Raw genomic sequence first — 17,804 nt, 5'->3', positions numbered from 1 at the left:
TATACCCATATTCTTTACTGTTAAGCTTTTTACTGTGAACTTTATGGGGCAAAGGAAGAGGGAAAAGAGACAGCAGCCAGGTAAACAAGGACTTGTTTCTCCCATATCTGTTGCCTGGAAATATTAAAAAAATGTTTTCCCACTTAGTAGGGCTAGTGTCTTTTACATAACTGCATAATAAGTTTTATAAATTTTGTTTCTTATTTAAACGTTTATAATACCTTTAGAAACGCCCAACATATCTTTCGGAAACCACTTTCCGGAATCTGTACAGAGCTGGCTCTCACTTCATCCATCCTTAGAAAATCAAGGATCTGAATGTATTGGTAGGAATATCAAGAAAAATGTAATTAATATACACCTCGCAGTAAAATAATGCTGAACATATGCTAGATGCAATTCTCTAAATTTAGCAGATTTCAGTTTTGATCTATTACAGAACCAGTACACAGCACAGAAGTACACAATCAGATATAAAAGATCCTTATGCATTTTACCTGATGACTGTTAATCACCTGCTTTAAAAAAAGAACACAAGCCTGGTCTTAAAAATCTGTTCTTGCTTCCCTTCTGTCTCAGTAAGAACTGAAAATGTTTGTGTAATTTTCATAAATCTTGTATCATTCAATAACCTGACTGCCAAAACTAGCTGGATTGTTAACCTAGCCTGAAAAGGGCAGTGCAAAAGTTAGTTTTCTTCTCCTAGCTTTATCACTTATGTCACAGAATCAGTCATAGAATAGTTAGAGTTGGAAGGGACCTTTAGAGATCATCTAGTCCAAAATGCCTGCCACAGGCAGGGACATCTTTCAATAGGTCAGGGTGCTTAATCTGCTGCACAATCTGACTTCAAACACTCCCAATGATGTCCATGAGATTCTTCATTTTTCTGGTCAATGGCCAGAATCTTCTTATATTAAGCCATTCTTAGGTTTATCTGACATTGAAAAACAAAACAAAACAACAAAAAACCCCAACAACAACAAAACCCCAAAAAGCCCAAAACAACCACCATCACCTGGAATCACACCATCTTCAAACAGGTGTTTCATAAACAACACTGAAGTCAAACAACATGCTTTTAGTCATGCTTTTGATCCCAACTACTTCCATGAGTAATCTCTACATACATATCACCTTTGTGATAAGCAACTAAGGACTCTGAATTCTATAAACATGTTTATTGGAGAAAATAAAGAAACATATCGTGCTACTGTGAATAAAATCTACTTGAATTATGAAAAAAAAAAACAAGCGAGTGAAATATCAGAAAAAGGAATGAAAAAATACATACTGTACTAGGTACCTATTTTCAGGTTAATACTGCTGTCTCTCTTTATAAATATTTAGATACTTAAGCTCAAAATCACATTGCATACAGACCTTAAAGTTTTTCCTTTAAACAAAATTGTATTTGAAAACGAATTAATAATTACTTGAGAAAAATGGGAGAGAAGTCGATGTCTAAAATGTTAATGGAAAAAGAATGTAATAGCTTGCTCACTGGTACAAGGGAAAATAAGTGTTGCTACAAGCAGGAAAACTCTATCTTTGAATTTTTGGTACTTGAGCTTCTTTTCAGATTTCAAGAATGATTAGATGGTTAGGGGACTGATGATTAGCATCTCCTGATCAGGAAAGGCTCAGAGACCTAGGTCTGTTTATGCTAGAGAAGACAGAGTGAATCTTATAAATGCTTATTAAAAAGGCAGATGTCAAGAAGATGGGGGCAGATTATTTTCAGAGGTGCCCAGCAACAGGAATAGGGGCCACAATCACAAACTGGAACACAGGAATGTCCATCTGAACATGAGAACAGACCTCTATACTTTGAGGGTGACAGAGCACTGGAACAGACTGCCCAAAGAGGTTGTGGAGTCTCCACTACTTTGGAGATATTCAACACCCACCTGGATGTGATCCTGTGCCAGCTGCTCGAGCTGAACCTGCACTAGCAGGGGGATCAGACCAGATGATCTGCAAATTATCTCCCTTCTAGCCCCTACCATTCTATGATTCTGTGAATGTGGAAAAGAAAACGCTGATACCCTTTATATGTGGTGCCACTGTTCCTGATCTGACATGATTTTACCAGCCTTTTCAAAATGTTTTTGGTTTTGAATTTTTTCCTATTAAAAGTGCTTATTATTATTAACAATCACCAATACCACATTTTGGTATCTACACTTAATTCTATATCCTAAGGCTATGCTGCTAACTCATAATATAACTGAAATAAAACATCTGAATCTGTCAAATACATACTGTTGAAAAAACAAACAAAATCCTACTATGCAAAAAATTGGATGTAAAATATTTAACCTTACCTCAAAAAAAAGGATTACCCGAGGGCCTTCTTCAGTATTTTGAATAAAATAATTAAAACGCTCATTAAATATGACTTGCTCCTCCCACTCTGGAATTGTTGATTTAGATTGTCTAAAGTCATATGGTTTTGTCATATTAGGAAGAATGTCCTCTATTTGTTCTTCTTCAGAAGATGAAACTTTCCTTCTGCTGTTTGAAAGAGAAAATTGTTATTACTCCTTGGAAAAAAAACCAACAAAAAACTCAAACAAAAAAGTATTTTCAATTACTGAGAGCAAAGAAACATCAAGATACTGTTTGTATGATTTTACAGGCAAAATTTTAAAGCGACTCAAAATTTAAGGAAATTTTAAGTCTACTGGTTAAATAAACAATGCTCAAATTTTATTTTCAGGAAAATTATGCATAATAGCAGTAGAAACCAGTAACTGAAGTGATCAGAAATATGGAGGACTATACTTCATTATTTTGAAAGTTTTTACAAGAAAAGGCAGACACCAATAGGATACAATAGTTTTGCTTACTGGTTCTAATCCTCCACCTATTTTTGAGACTTGGGAAATTTCCTCCCTGAAAAGAATGCAGAATGAACTGTGCATAAAGGGGTGGACCTCAATAGCAAAAAAGCAGTGCAGAGCATTTAAAAGTGCCAAAAAGAAATGAAAAATACCACTCCAGTTTATGGTAGGTAGATATATGCATTATTGTAGGTGTGAAAAACAATGAGTAAACTGGTAGGCTTAAAATACAGCTTTATTTTCATTTTCATACATAACTTTCTAGGGAACCAATGTGTTTATACTTATAATTAATAACAGAAAAAGTACTAAGAGTCACCTATTATCCTTCTTGATGTATAAGCCACTTCTCTGATCAACAACATGTATTTTAACTACAGGATGAGACACCAGGAGATCAGTTTTAAGTCGGTCAGATCGATGGATATAAACTCCCAACACAAGATCATCATCAAAACCAAGTTTCGACTGAGTTGAAATGTCTGAATTCCTCATTTCCTCATCATTTTCCGCAGCAAATTCAGTGTTTTCTTCTAGAACTAGATACAAAGTAAATAGAGGTTACTGTGTTCCACTCGTGACAGTTTAAAGTAGTTAAACTCTGTCCTGTTTTAGCAATCTATAGTAAAGTATTAATATTTAAGGTGGTTTTTATGTAACAGGTTAAAATAAAATTACCAAATATGCAGCATTTTATATATTTATGAGCACTGACATGAATTTATATTAATATAATATATTCCTACGAGCAAACATCTTAATTTTAAATCAGAGGTCTTCCTATCAGTTAGTATGGGTTCTTCTTTGCTACAACAATGAAAAATCCATGCAGTTCAATATCCTGCTCTGAACTACTGCCTCAAGTAACGTTTGCTTGTTTGTTTTAAGGAAAACATTAAACAGGTAAGCAGAAACTGACGCTTTCTCCATGTGCATTTTCCCTGAATTTACCAAACACTGTTTTCAGAATGTCCTTCTTTTGAGGTTATGGTGAGACAACCATACCTATCAGATAGCCAAGACCTACTCCTCTTCAGTATCTGTAATCTCCATTTTTAAATCTAACTTCTCATTTTGGTCTCCACAACATTTGGGGAAATGAATTCTCCAATTTGGCTATGCATTGCATCAAAATCTATTCCATATGCCTGAATTGAGCATCCAGTTAATACACTGGTGATGCACACTTTATAGCATAAAGTAAATAAAAATGAGAAAAATTATAGTGACAATTAGAACATGTATCTTAAAAATACACCACACATCTGGTAATATTATTCTATTATGCTTTAAAACCCCTTCTTAATTATATCAAATTCAAAAGTATTTACAATAAAAGAATTTAAAATTTTAGATACATATATCAAATTAACTTCATGACACATTTGCCTCAGAATTGGAAGAACCAAAATAGAATTAAGTTACTTGAGAAACATAAGTAACATTAACAGCTCAATCACTTTTCCGTTACTACCATGGGCAAATACTTCTGCTCTTGTGCATTAAACAACAAAAAACCAAGCAAACAAACAAAAAAAGGGCTTTAGATAAAGCAGTACAACATTCTAATATTTTGTTGGCAGACCTTTTCTGGTTTTCTTTTTAACCTTCTTTGCTTTAGGTTTCTTTTCTTCCATGCTTTCCTCCAGTTTTTGTCCTTTTGAGGTAAGCAGTCTTTCCAAAGACTGATTTTCATTGCCATCTTCTGGATGATGCTGTAGCTCAGAAAGGGACATTGCACTGCAGCATAAGGGATTATTGTCAACAACTGCATTCTGCTTCATATATGGATGCAATTGCTCATTATAACATATCCTCAACATTAGTGTCTTGCCTTTTTTATTTCTCTCTACCCTTTAGTTAACCCCTGATTTCCAGATGATTTACAAGCCACTCATGTGAAGAGAGCTATGCATCATAAGATTTGGTTTTTATCTGTAACAAAAGCAGCAAAGAGAGATGGTCAAGGGAGGTGATTCTCCCCCTCTGCTCAGCTCTTGTGAGACCCCACCTGGAGCACTGTGTCCAGTTCTGGAGTGCCCAGCGTAAGAAGGACACAGACATCCTTGAGAGTGTTCAGAGGAGAGCCACTAAAATGATCAGAGGTATGGAGCACCTCCCCTGTGAAGACAGGCTGAAGAAGTTGGGTTGTTCAGCCTGGAGAAGAGAAGGCTCTGAGGTGACCTTATAGCAACCTTCCAGTATCTGAAGGGGGCCTACAAGAAAGCTGGGGTAGGGCTTTTTACATGGGTGTGTAGTGAGAGAACAAGGAGAAATGGTTTAAAACTTGAAGAAGGTAGATTTAGATTAGACATTAGGAAGAAATTATTAAGATGGTGGAAAAAATTATTTAAGGTGGTGGAAAAAAATATTTAAGGTGGTGGAAAAAAATATTTAAGGTGGTGGAAAAAAATATTTAAGGTGGTGGAAAAAAATATTTAAGGTATTATTTGAGGGTGGTGAGACACTGGAACATGTTGTCCAAGGAAGCCGTGGCTGCCCCCTCGCTGGAAGTGTTCAAGGCCAGGTTGGATGGGGGCTTGAGCAACCTGGTCTGGTGGGAGGTAACCCAGCCAATGCAGGGGGGTTGGAACTAGATCATCTTTAAGGTCCCTTCAACTCCCACCCACTCAATGATTTCATGATAAACTAATAACCTCTGATGGATCAGGGCCATCAATCTTCACTAAAAAAAAAAAAACCCAAAAAACCACACGCGCAAAATTATCTTTAGTTAAGAGCAAGTTCAACAGAAAATAACAGTAGATAGCAACGGAGTTGTTTTTTTCTTAAAAAAGTTAACCAGAAGTTGTGAGTTAAATGTTAATATTGACAGCATTTTGAAAAAGTATTTAGTAAATTTTCATAACAGAACCAGCCAGATCTTCTCTTACCAAATATGTACAGTTTACAAGAAAGCTTCTGCCTGTCTTAGAACAAAATCAAGCATTTTACTTAAGTTTTACAGACACAGTACACATTTTTTATCATGGTACCTTGTTTCAGCTTCATTTAAAACTGCTATTTCTTTCTTCTTTTTCTTCTTTTTGCCCACTTCATTGTTCAATACAACTTCCTGGCTTTGAACACTGGAGGCAAATTCAGACATTTGTTCTTTAAGTTTCATCCTTACTTTCTTTTTAATTGCAGTTGCCTCATCCTCAGCCACATGCAGCTGATAAGCTTGAATTAGCTCTTCTTCCTCTTCTAACTCAGTTAGACATTTCTCTTCAGTCAAGGAATTTTTAATCTTTTTATCACCTCCTTGATGAGATACATCTGTTTGTGATTTACTTTTTGTTTTCTTCTTTGGAAGATCATTAATCTTTTTCTCAAAACTCTCCAATTTATCTTCACATAAATTTTCTTCCTCATTAAACTGTTCTTGTAACAGTGATTTCTTTTTTTTCTTGTTAGACTTGGGTTGCTTGATCTCCTCTCCACTAACAATATCATTGTTTATTTTCTTTGCAATTGAAGCTTTCTCTCTCAGTTTATTTTTTGTAAATCGGGGACTCTCTTCTTCAGGATTGTAGGTGTTGTTTATAATTGCTTCATCATTCACAGTTTCCTTAGCTAGATCAATATTACTCCTAAAGGTGTCAAGCTATATGGGGAAAAAACATAAAACATAACTTGTACTAAAAATTACATTGTCAGGATAAACATAGTACTTTGTTATTTTGTTAGTAGAAGGAAATCAAAGTTTTATTTATTTTCTTGTTTAAAAATAACAAGTGACAGATAGAAAGGCAACAGAAAACTCACACAGAAAAAAACCCCCACAGCATTGTGTCTGGGCAAAAAGAAATCAAGACTACTCCATGAACAGATTTGAAGATTACATGCAGCACAAACTCAAGTACTTTCACCTATTTAAAGTGCAAGTTTGAGACAGGCTTCAGGTCTCTTTTACTGAAAAATTGCTTACTAATGTTTGAAAATAAGATCATATTTAAAAGTGTTAAAACTGAAAAACAGAAACCCATCAAGACTCTTTTAAAAAAGTATAAAGTTCAAAAAACAAAACAACCAAACCACATCAGATCAAGTAATTGTTACTCTACTGAGACTAGTGTAGTAAAATCCAGTAAAGAGAGATAAGTTGAAATTCAGCTAATGCATTTGTCTCTGCATGCATTCTCCCTATTTTTAATGTTTTTTAGAAAACACATTGTAAACTTTCTTCCCTCCTTCAGTAGGTTTCTGTTCCTGGATGCCAAGTTATAATGCCCTATACCTGGAAACATCCAAGGTCAGGCTGAGCAACCTGATGTAGTTGGAGATATCCCTGCTGGGGGGTTTGGACTTGATGACCTTCAAAGGTCCCTTTCAACCCAAACTATTCTGTGATTCCATTATAACGCCAAACACCACAAGTAGCTAAGGCCTGACTCTGTAAGGAGCTCAACACACAAGATCTCTGTTCCTTTGGAACTTCTTTAAAGTCACTGAGGTTCATTCACTTTGTTGCCTAACGTTACATTCTACCTGATGTCTAAAACAAAGCTTAAACAAGACAAAAAAAACCAAGACAAAGCTTAAAAATGTACTCACTAGACATCCTTATGCTACCTATTAAACAACATATTAAGGGACATATTATTATATCCTAATAAAGAACAAGCTAAAAAGTATTTAGAATTTCATGCAAGTGAGTCTATCTTACACATCAGAAAAATCTAAAGCCAGTCATATCTTTTTGATAGGTATCTCTATTTCTAGCATCCTGCATCTAAAAATAATTTATCTCAACATCAAAAAATGAAAATTCCTATCATTGTACCTTCATCTCTTGCTTGTTTAAATAAACCAGTAACATCCTCTTTATTCATAAGTCAGTGATTTAAGAGGATGTGGGAGATTTAATAGTTAACTTGAAAATAAGCATAGAGTAAGGGAAATAAAAAATTAAGGAAATAAAGCAACAAGCTTGGTATATACTAAAAAACCACCCCAAAATAATGCTTTCTAACATTGTCTACTCCCTTTTCTGTATTTCTATGAATAGCTTTAACTGCAGACTATAAGGCATGAAGGTTAAAATTCACTACCAATTAAGACCCAATAACAACCAATAGTTAGGGACATACTGATTTTTGCCTATTGCCTCCTGATATTCAAGAACCATTTCCTCAAAGAAACCCAGCTGCTGCAAAAACTTGCTTAAAACATTTACTAGGACTTGTTATTTGTTATGTCTACAAACAAAAACATACATCCAGAAGTACGCATCATGAATAGTAGCAGCACAGAGTCAATTATAGCAAATTCACTCATGGCAATAAAAAAAAAAAATACAGAATAACCTGATAATGAAATAAAACACAATTTCAAACTACAGCAAATTCCAGGAACATTAATAGATACTGCAGGCAGCACAATACTGCTTCAGCAGTTCAAACAAATTCTTCAGATCATAGCCTGTATGATCCTAACTCATGATACTTTTTCCATGTTTTAACTACATGATGTAATCAAGTGGAGAGGAAAGATGGGAAGCTGTCACAGAAAGATAAAGGAAAAGCCAAGATGTTCATAAAAAAATGTTCAGGCCAAGGTATAGACACTGGTATAGATTGTCTGAAATGCAGGACCAAGCGGAATCAGTTAAGAATAATCATTTATATATAAACACACTTGAATTAGAAGAAGCAGTTAGGCTGGAAAAGCAGCTCAAAGCATAGGCCTGTCTCTGGAGTAACTCCAGAAGGCTGCTGACCTGAACCTGACCTCCTCAGCTTAAAGAATGGACCAAATGTGAAGGCTCCTTTTCAAAACAGCTCTACCGGCCACATCAGGAACAGATCTACTTGTACTATTGGCTTGATAAGATATGAGAGGATAGGAATCAGCCAAGAAGCTTGTGGGTGGGCTGACACACAAGGCTCTTAAGACAATGAGCTCAGCCCAAGTCATGTCACATGCCATTCTTGTTCCACAGCTGACAGCAGGGGTAACAGTCCATCTTAATCCTTTATAAAAAGGCTCCTCATCTATGCATGAGTGGAACCAGAAAACCCATCAAGTGCTTTTGCTGAGGGTATTTGGAAGGTGTTAGAACCAGATCTACAGAGATACCTGAACCTCTTCCCATAATACAGGCACATCTTGAAAAAGTTGGATGTTTCCAGCTCACTGAAGGGCTGCTTTTTACTGGTTGTAAAACAACATTTTCTTACAGCTGAGTTGGTAATGAATATGCTCACGATACTGGCTAGTTGGGTGGGATGTTTAAGAAAATTGTAATGCACTATAGAAACAATTTTACTGCTGTTGTTCACATAAAACTAGAAAATGTAAACTCTCAAAGCTAGAAGAAATTTAATTTACAGACAGGATGGCCTTGGAGAAGTTTCACCTGATTTTAACATAGAACATTGAGAAAATCTGTAAATCAACTGTATAGTCAACTATTACCAGGTCTCCCAAAAAAACAGTGAAAGGCTCAAAAAATTAAGCAGTGCCTGATAGCTTGTGAAAAAAAAAAAGCTATGAAACAGAGTCTGGGAAAATTCTACAATCTCAAAGCTTTCAAGACAGAAGCAAAGTACTGAAGTAGTCAGAAGAAACCTGTAAAACACCCATCTTACCCAAAAGAATGAAAGAATTCTCAAGCCCAGAACTAGATTCCAATTACCTGTACCCTCAAGAAACCCCAAGTTTCAACCTGTCCATTCAGGGTATTATCAAGGGAAGGAACAGACTCAGTGAGGGATGAAGTAAAAAGCTTTAAATAGATAATTCTGTCGCAGTCCTGCCTTGAACACAAGGCAGGCAGGCTCTCCAGGTGATGGGCACACACAGCAGAGCAGGCAAGCAGGCAATTAATAAATATATATATGATCTATATACAAGCTGTAACTATTAAAAATATACTCATTAATTATAAATACAATGTAACAGTCTGATATTCTATAAAATACCACTCTTTCATCATAATTAATTATTAAAGAACGAAAGTTCACTTCCAGAATTTGGTACGGATGTAACTGTGGAAAAAAAAAAAAAAAAAAAAAGAAAAAAAAAAAGCTGACAAAATAAAACCCAACAGGAGGAAAATAATTAAACCAGAACATTTGTCTTTCAAGGAAACTCCTTTCTTTTGAAATTCCAATATTGTAAGTCAGTAAGTCAATAATTGGAATACATAGGACTCATTAAATATTTATTCTTCTGCTCAGGAAAAAAGCTACAGTATGATCCATAACTCAGGAATCTTGAGGGTCCTTTAATGAGAGATTTTACACAAAAATGCTATCTAACCATAAGGTCAAGGTAATAAAACCATTTCCAATTTGCAAGTCACAAACTAACCCAAAATCTTTAGAACAAATCTTCATTTGTGTATACTACCTAAGTAGACATATAAACGCAGGACCACTCAGACACAACTCTTAGCACATGGAGGAATATGCTGACTGATGAGTTTAAATTGCAATAAACAAACAACTTTTAAATGTTGTTTGATAATGTAAAATCTTATTCTTTTAACAGTAATTTTTAGGAGATGGAATAAAGTTAATGATTATCTATTATATTATTATAAAACCTTATCCATTCTCAATTCACAGCTGTATTACAGAGGTGCAATACTGCCACTTAAATACTTAATACTGCCAATTAAATACTTTTAGAGCCATATTTCTACTGGCCCATCAAGCTCCCACTAAAGTCAATACTGAATTTGTAAATCTTAAAACTTTTCAGAAAAATGTGAATAAAAAAAGAAGTGCTGGCAGACTTTAAATAAGTGCATGCCTGCATGTGCCACTTCCTTTTTACAAAAATTATATACTATAGAATTCTCACATACCTTAAAACTATAAGGATGCATTGCTGGTACACAAACAATGATAAAACCCACATCAGAACAAAGGATATGTGTAGAAATATTCCTCCTTTTAAAAAAAATGCTTACATCTCCTTTCTAAAATATATTACCCTGATCTTTTTTCCACTAAGCAAAGCAACAGAACCTGCATGTGTTCAAACTCACCGCGATGTTCTCTTGAGGGGTAAGCTTCTTTTTCTTTGATTTCTTTGTGTCTGTTAGGCCAGCGTGACTTCTGAAGATTTCCTCAAAACGAACTTTGGTTTTTGCCTTTGCCTCACTTTCAACTGCAAAAAGAAATCTAAAGTATTATTCACAAGCTTAATAATCACCATTGCTAAAGAAGCATGCAATCATACTTTAAAATCACAACAGATAAATATTATCACAGAAATTTTACCAAGAAATTTGCTTGATATTCACTGAGGAATTTCCACTGACAACATAAGCCACAGAAGGATAACTCAGCAATGTTGTACAAACACACCAGGCTGTTACTTGTAGCTGAAGATGGCACTGTGTACTCTTTTTCCTGAAGTACCTTTTGAGGAGCCCATACAAAACTTTGGCTAGCAAAAGCAGAGGACAGATTGTTGCCCTTAATGTTTATGAACAGTAGCACAGTGATAATAAATGTGATACACCATCTCCAGTAGAAGCAGCACCTCCAAGTTCTTACCAGGTCCGGAACCAAGAGAAGCACCACCGCAAAAAAGATCTGCAAGTGGCAGGAGGATGCACAAGTCTGAAATGAGCTGCAGGTGAGAGGCTCTGCCTTTCTGTGAACCCTGATACTGCTATCAGCAGCATTTCAGCCCTTGAAGCAGGTGTTCTACCTCTTTTGAGGTAATGCTTAATTTCCAGTTAAAAATTAAAAATGCAGTCTAGCGCACCACTGAAAAAGGCTGTTGAATCCTCATCTATGGAATATTTACTACTGTAATTACAATTTTTACAAAAGCTCGCAAATTTAAAATAAATTTTAAAAAAGTCAACACTCTGAAAAATCAGCTGTAACATGGACTCAGAACCAACAGCATTCAACATTTAACAGAAGTAATTCCTATCATTTTCATCTAGTTCTGACTATAAAATATGTATTGGAAATGAAACAAAACACATTCTCACCTGCTGGCATTTTCAGTCCTCAGAAGTGGCTCAACACACCAGCTGCTTCCTCCTCAGAATTCAGCATTCTATTTAAAGTAATTAACAACTTTTATGAACATAACTGGTTCATAGACTTAAAGCTAGCAACTGAATGTATTTTAATTAATATCGAGGATGAGTACAGATCTTTTAGGAAAATACTTCTAGACTACTTGTCTAAATTATTACAAGCTCCCTGCCATCAGATCTCGGCTCAGGATTCTCAGTGTCTATCTGATACTAATTACTTGTTAGTAAATAAAACCCAACACCACAGCAGTTCAATTAGCTAAATACTTCCAGCCAATAGGCGAATACTTCAGTACTGTCGTCCTCCAGTCTTCCAAAATAACCTGCAGTTTATTTAAATAATAATGTCCCACTAAACCATTTATATTGAAGCCTTTCTAATCATGTTCCTATCCTGACATCATTAGCAAGGAAGTCACACTGCAGCCAGCTGATATTTTTCAATGCAAAGATTAATATCTGCCAGCAAACTTTATTACAAATGTCTAAATATTTTTATTTAGAAAAAGTATTTTTATGTTACATAAAGCAGACAAGCAATAACATGAAACTCATTTCTCCAAAGAAAACAGGTTTGGCCCTCCTGATTGTGGAAAAAAAAGCCTACAGATGAAATCCAAACAAAGCTTGAAGGCAAATTAAAATATTACACGGCTTTATCTTTTAATCAAAAAAATTCAGAATGTTTTACAAAAATCTTTAATACAAAAAGCTGTTTTGTAAACAGTGGAACTAATGAAACCTAACTCTCTACGATTGTATTGTATTCACCTTAGCATTCCATGCTATGAGCTATTGTACCTGCCTCCCTGATATCCCTAGGTAACACCTTCTGTTAAACACCATTAATTCACATTTACTGGGCACCCCGACTGATAAATAAAGACATAGCATTAAATACTGTCAGGCTATATGGTTGCATTACCCTTGACACCATTTTGGTCCAAACCACCCAACACTCACCCAAGGACAGTTTAGGAGTTAGAATGGATTAAATAGGCAGTTTACACGCAGCCACTCTTGATTTGGGGCTAAGAGAATTTAACAGCATTAAAGAGGGCAGAACATAACTCTTGGCTTCAACACTAAAACCTCACTTTTGGGAACATGTACCTTACTAGCATAGAAAAGAGACAAAGGCTACACTTAAATCCCCAAGCGTCTGTACTACCAAGACCTCAGATCCCTCTCATGCCTTTCACAATGTTACTGCTTCCCTGTCTCCTACGGTCTATGTATTTTCCAGTAATTTAACTTTTGGTACTTAAAGTACTTTTGTCTTCTGACTAGCCAAACCAAACCAAATTAAGAAAAAAAGGCAGTGTTAGGGTCAGTTTTGGACTATAGGAGTGATGAGTAGTCAGTTACCAGATGTTAGCACTTTATTTTATGTATCCAGCAAGGCCTTTATACTAGATATCCAACAAACTAAGGTTATTTGAAGTGAGCAAGGATGACCATAAAGGGACTTCATAGGAAGAGAAAAAAAGAAAAAAGTTTTGGAATATGTTTCATTCTGCCACTGACAAAACACAAATATTTTCACTAAAATTTGTTTTGACTGATAAAGCAAAGCCTTACAGTAAACTGAGAAATGAAAATTAAAAATATTGAAAAACAAATCTGCTTTTGCAATTTATGCTTCTACCAAAAGGACATTTTAAAAGTACTTCAGTCATTAAATGCTGCTTTTCAAGTAGTCGATTCACAATTGGCTAGAAAATACAAATTTAAAGAGCAAAAAACTAAATATAGTTATAAAATACAGCAGATCCCTGTAATGTATCACTGAGGACTGCAGAAACATAGAAAAGTTTCTTATTGCTAGTTCAGTCATTTCAACCACCTCTGAGAAAAACTAATGGCAAACAACAAATGAAATGCTGAAGTACTCCTAAATTTAAAACAAAAAAATATGACAGACAGACAATATAGAAGCCAACAGCAAAGTAAGTAAAGCAACCATCTGCTTCAAGTATGGAAGTAATTTTGTAGTCAAAGGTTAAATAAATCACAGGACAGAAAATCTGTAGGTAAATTCATTTTGTAGACACTTTTGTTTATAATGGAACAAACACCCTTCCAAAGGCTAGACTCACCTCATGTCTACCACAGCACTCTGCAAAATGCACAGATTTGCCAAATTCACCAGTAAGTGCATCATTTTCTATTCATTCAGAACATCAATCCCCTTGTGGCAATAAAATTAAGAAATTAAGTCCTCTGATGATAGCACGATTATTTTATACCCATATGAAATTTAGAATTACATGACCTGTGACATGGTACATTAAAGCAACTATCAGACTTGTGTAAATATAGATCATTAATCAACAGGGTAAGAGCAAGGCTGTTTACTGAGTTTAATCTCATCTTAAAGCAGGAGAGACTTAATCGTATATCAGACTTCAGCAACCATAGTGCTCCAATCTGAACAATCTCTGATGTCATTAAGATTAACCTCGTAAAATGTACTTTTGCCTGATCAGATTTCATTTCTTCCAGTTTAGTTAATATAAGGCAACTCAGGAATGGCAAAAATACACACTTGAAACAGTGGCATGCTACAGCCATCAGGAATAACCAGGAAAACAGTATCAAAGCCCAAACTGCAGAATTAACTACATACCTTCTTGAAAATCACTATTTTTCTCTTCTCTAGTATTCCATTTGTATTTTATAAATGTAATCATATTAAGTTCTTTCTTTTTTTACAAAAGTTTACAACACTCACCGAATGGCTATATTCTGCATACATAATATGGCAAATATTCTCTACCAAACAAACTAGGATCACTTAGGAAACTCAGTCGACAAATTATGTATCACTTCAGGATTTTCGTGAACTAAACTCATTTTTCTCGTATCTCAAAAAGCAAATGTAATTTTCAGTGGCTGAGAACAAGGAGAGTATCAATCCTTTTTTCTTCTTGTCTTTTAGATGATATCAATCATGGTGGGAAATCTTGGGTTTTACTTGTAGGTTTCTAATTCAGCTATCTCTAGGTATCAGTACCTTGAAATCTGACAAAGCTTTAAGTCAGAATTATTCAATAAAAGAAGAGTTTAATCTGTTTCTCTTCACTAATGATAAAGGTGACATCAAAAGCCATTCTGTTTTTTTTAAATAAAAATTCATTCTTTTAAGTCCAGAAAACTGACAACTTTGTTACCTTGTAAATACACACCTACTTGTCTAAAACAAATAAACACCACTAAGAGCGCAGCAGCTTTCCACCAGTTCAGATGTACCTGTAAAAACCTTGCGTTTATACTAATTTACAGGGATGTTTAAAATGCTGGTGTTTTCTGAGTTTTCTAACAGTAATGCATCAGAAAGCTTTTGCTTAAGAGTAACTGGCAGCCTCGCATTGGTCAGGAGAAGGCTGAACGGTGTTCTGTCCTTATGGCAAAACTATGGATTTCAGTTCTGCATAAGGAAATACGGCTGACTTTTACTGTCTGCTACATTTTAGCTTCTGCTTTAAATAATTTCGTAATTGTGAAAATGGGTTCTCATCAAGAGATCACTTTAAGTATTCAGATTTCTGAAGTGGCATTTTGCTTTGCATAGAGGAATAATGGTAAACAACAAAGATACAGACGAACATCCCCGGCATATGCCATAACTGGACTGATGGGATTAGTTGTGTTTAACATGTAGATGCAGACTCCTCATGTGAGGGAGGCATCACTGCTTTGGGGCTTAGCATGTCAGGCACAGAGAAGCACTGTTGTATCATCATGTGCTGTGGGATACAAACAGACCATAACATCTTAGACTCATTTTGGTCTGAAAAGACCTTTAAGATCAAGTCCAACTTCTAACCTAAAACACTGCCAAGCTGTCATGGCCCACCACTAAATTATGTCACTCAGCACCACACCTACGTGCCTTTTAGGAACCTCGAGGGATGGTGACTCAACCACCTCTCTGAGCAGCCAGCTCCAGCGTTTGATAATCCTTTGGGTGAAGAGGTTTTGTCCAATATCCAATCTAGACCTCTCCTGACAAAACTTTAGGCCACTTCCTCCTGTTCTATCAACTACTAATGGGGAGACTGACCCCCACTTCACTACAACCTCCCTTCAAGTAGTTGTAGAGAGCAATTATGTCTCCCCTCTGCCTCTTTTTCTTCCAGTCTAAACAACCACAACTCCCCCAGCTGCTTGTTGCAAGACCTGTGCTCTAGACCCTTCATCTGCTTCATTGCCTCGCTCCATCACCCTGACGTCCTCCTTGTAGGGAGGGAGCCAAAACCTGAATGCAGCATTCTCAACTGGGTCAACTACAAAGATTGTAGGGAGAGGGAGCAAAAAATCAATTAATCAAGGGACTGTGGCTTCACGCAGCATTGCTTCGTGCCACTACGCTGGACGCGACCCAGAAGATGAAAGCCACGCTGGCCTCTCTGTGGCCGCCTATATTACAGCCGGCCCACGGAGTTAAGCCTGCGCAACCACAACAGCTGCGGGACCCAACTGCCGCTGTTCCCCGCACACCGCACCGCGCCGAACCGGCCCGGTTTCCAGCCGCCCCCCGGCCCCGCCACTGCTCAGTCCCCGGGCTGACAACCGACCCACGCGCGCGCGCACCGCCGCCGCCCCGGCCACGCGCGCCAACGGCCGCCGCCCCGCGCCCTCCGTAACGGCTGCCGAGTGCTCCCGGTTGAGCCCCCGCCACCCCCGGCGGTGGGAGAGGGACCGGCGGCCGGGAGGGGTGTCCCCAGCCTACCCGCCTCTTGCCGCCCCACAGGGAGCGGCGAGCGGCGGCATCGCCCGGCGGGACTCCGGCAGCACGCAGCTTCCCAGCCCGAGACAAGGGACCTTCTAGAGGCGGCCCCGCTCCCCTTCGCCCTCCCGCAGCGCGACGCCCTCGGCATCACTTACGTCGGCCCCGTCCGCTTCAGGGGCAGCGCTGCGGCCGGCCGGGTGCTGTCTCCCCCCCGGCAGTGGTCTCTCCCTCGCCCCGCGCCTCCCCTCCGTAGCTCCCTGCCTGTGGTTTGGCCGAAAACAACCACAGCTGCCAAGGAAACCGGAGTGTGCGGCGCATGCGCGCAGGAGACGGCGGAGAGGAGGGGAAGGAACGATGAACCTGCGCGGCCTGCGCTGCCACCCGGAGCGGTTTCGGCAGCGCATCCCCTCGGCTGTTTCTTCTCCCGCCGGAAAGCCGCGGCTCCGGAGAGTGAGGGAGGGCGGCTGCGCAGCAGGGGATGGCCTGGAGGCAGGGAGCCAGCCCGCGGCAGGGGCGCAGGGGCCTTGTGCGCATGCGAGGTTCTTGCTCCGCTCTGGCATTTTTGTGCGCTTGAAGTTGGGGGCGGGTGTTCACTTCGCCCTTGGCCCCCTGAGGTGGCGGGAAGGGGGCTGGGCCCGCTAATGGGTAGAGGGAAGGAGGCTACGAAAGCCCTGGGGCTCTTGTGTCGGCTCTCCGGCCTCGCTTCCCGAAGTTGCCGCCCTCCCTTCGCCGGGGCTTCTGAAGGGGACCTGGAGGCTCGGCGGTGTTGCCCGCCGTCAGGCCCGCCACGGGTTGTGGAACCGGCAAAGTCTGTCGGAGCAGCTAGGCCGTGGGAGCTAAAAAAGCCCCAAACTTCTCGGACATCCGTCCCAGAGAGGGGGGTGGTTGACGCTGAAAGGGGCAAGGTGCAGTCGTGCTCAGCCCATGCGTTCACAAATCGGTATGCTGAAGGTATGCGGGTCCTCTAGAAGGTTCGTTTTCCTGGCTTGATTCAGTAGATAATTTAAGAAATCTAAGAATTATAGAATCATTAAGGTTAGAAAAGACTTCCGAGATCATTGAGCCCAACTGTAATGCAACTACCACAAACATTAAACTGTATCCTGAAGCCCTACATCTAAATGCTTCTTGAGTGCTTTCAGGGATGGCAATTCCACCACTTCCCTGGGCAGCCCATTGCAATGCTTCATCATTCTTTCAATAAAGAAAC

At 38.3% G+C, this 17,804-nt stretch overlaps 1 protein-coding gene across 1 annotated transcript in view; it reads right to left on the bottom strand.

Annotated features, from left to right (window-relative positions):
- AHI1 (Abelson helper integration site 1) overlaps positions 1-16,863 on the bottom strand; it is an 87,895-nt gene extending 71,032 nt beyond the window's left edge. Inside the window, exons 1-8 of the mRNA XM_071740848.1 lie at positions 16,750-16,863; positions 11,809-11,876; positions 10,846-10,967; positions 5,843-6,453; positions 4,432-4,586; positions 3,166-3,385; positions 2,328-2,517; positions 222-314 (exon numbers count right to left, since the gene is read on the bottom strand). Of these exons, the coding sequence (XP_071596949.1) occupies positions 222-314; positions 2,328-2,517; positions 3,166-3,385; positions 4,432-4,586; positions 5,843-6,453; positions 10,846-10,967; positions 11,809-11,818 (1,401 nt within the window). The 5' untranslated portion in view covers positions 11,819-11,876; positions 16,750-16,863. The remainder of the gene's footprint in view (positions 1-221; positions 315-2,327; positions 2,518-3,165; positions 3,386-4,431; positions 4,587-5,842; positions 6,454-10,845; positions 10,968-11,808; positions 11,877-16,749) is intronic.
- Between the last annotated feature and the right edge of the window lie 941 nt (positions 16,864-17,804).

Source organism: Heliangelus exortis, chromosome 3, assembly GCF_036169615.1.
Source record: "Heliangelus exortis chromosome 3, bHelExo1.hap1, whole genome shotgun sequence".
NCBI lineage: Eukaryota > Metazoa > Chordata > Aves > Apodiformes > Trochilidae > Heliangelus > Heliangelus exortis.
The sequence above is the reverse complement of the archived record's forward strand: the minus strand, read 5'-3'. Positions and strand labels throughout refer to the sequence as shown.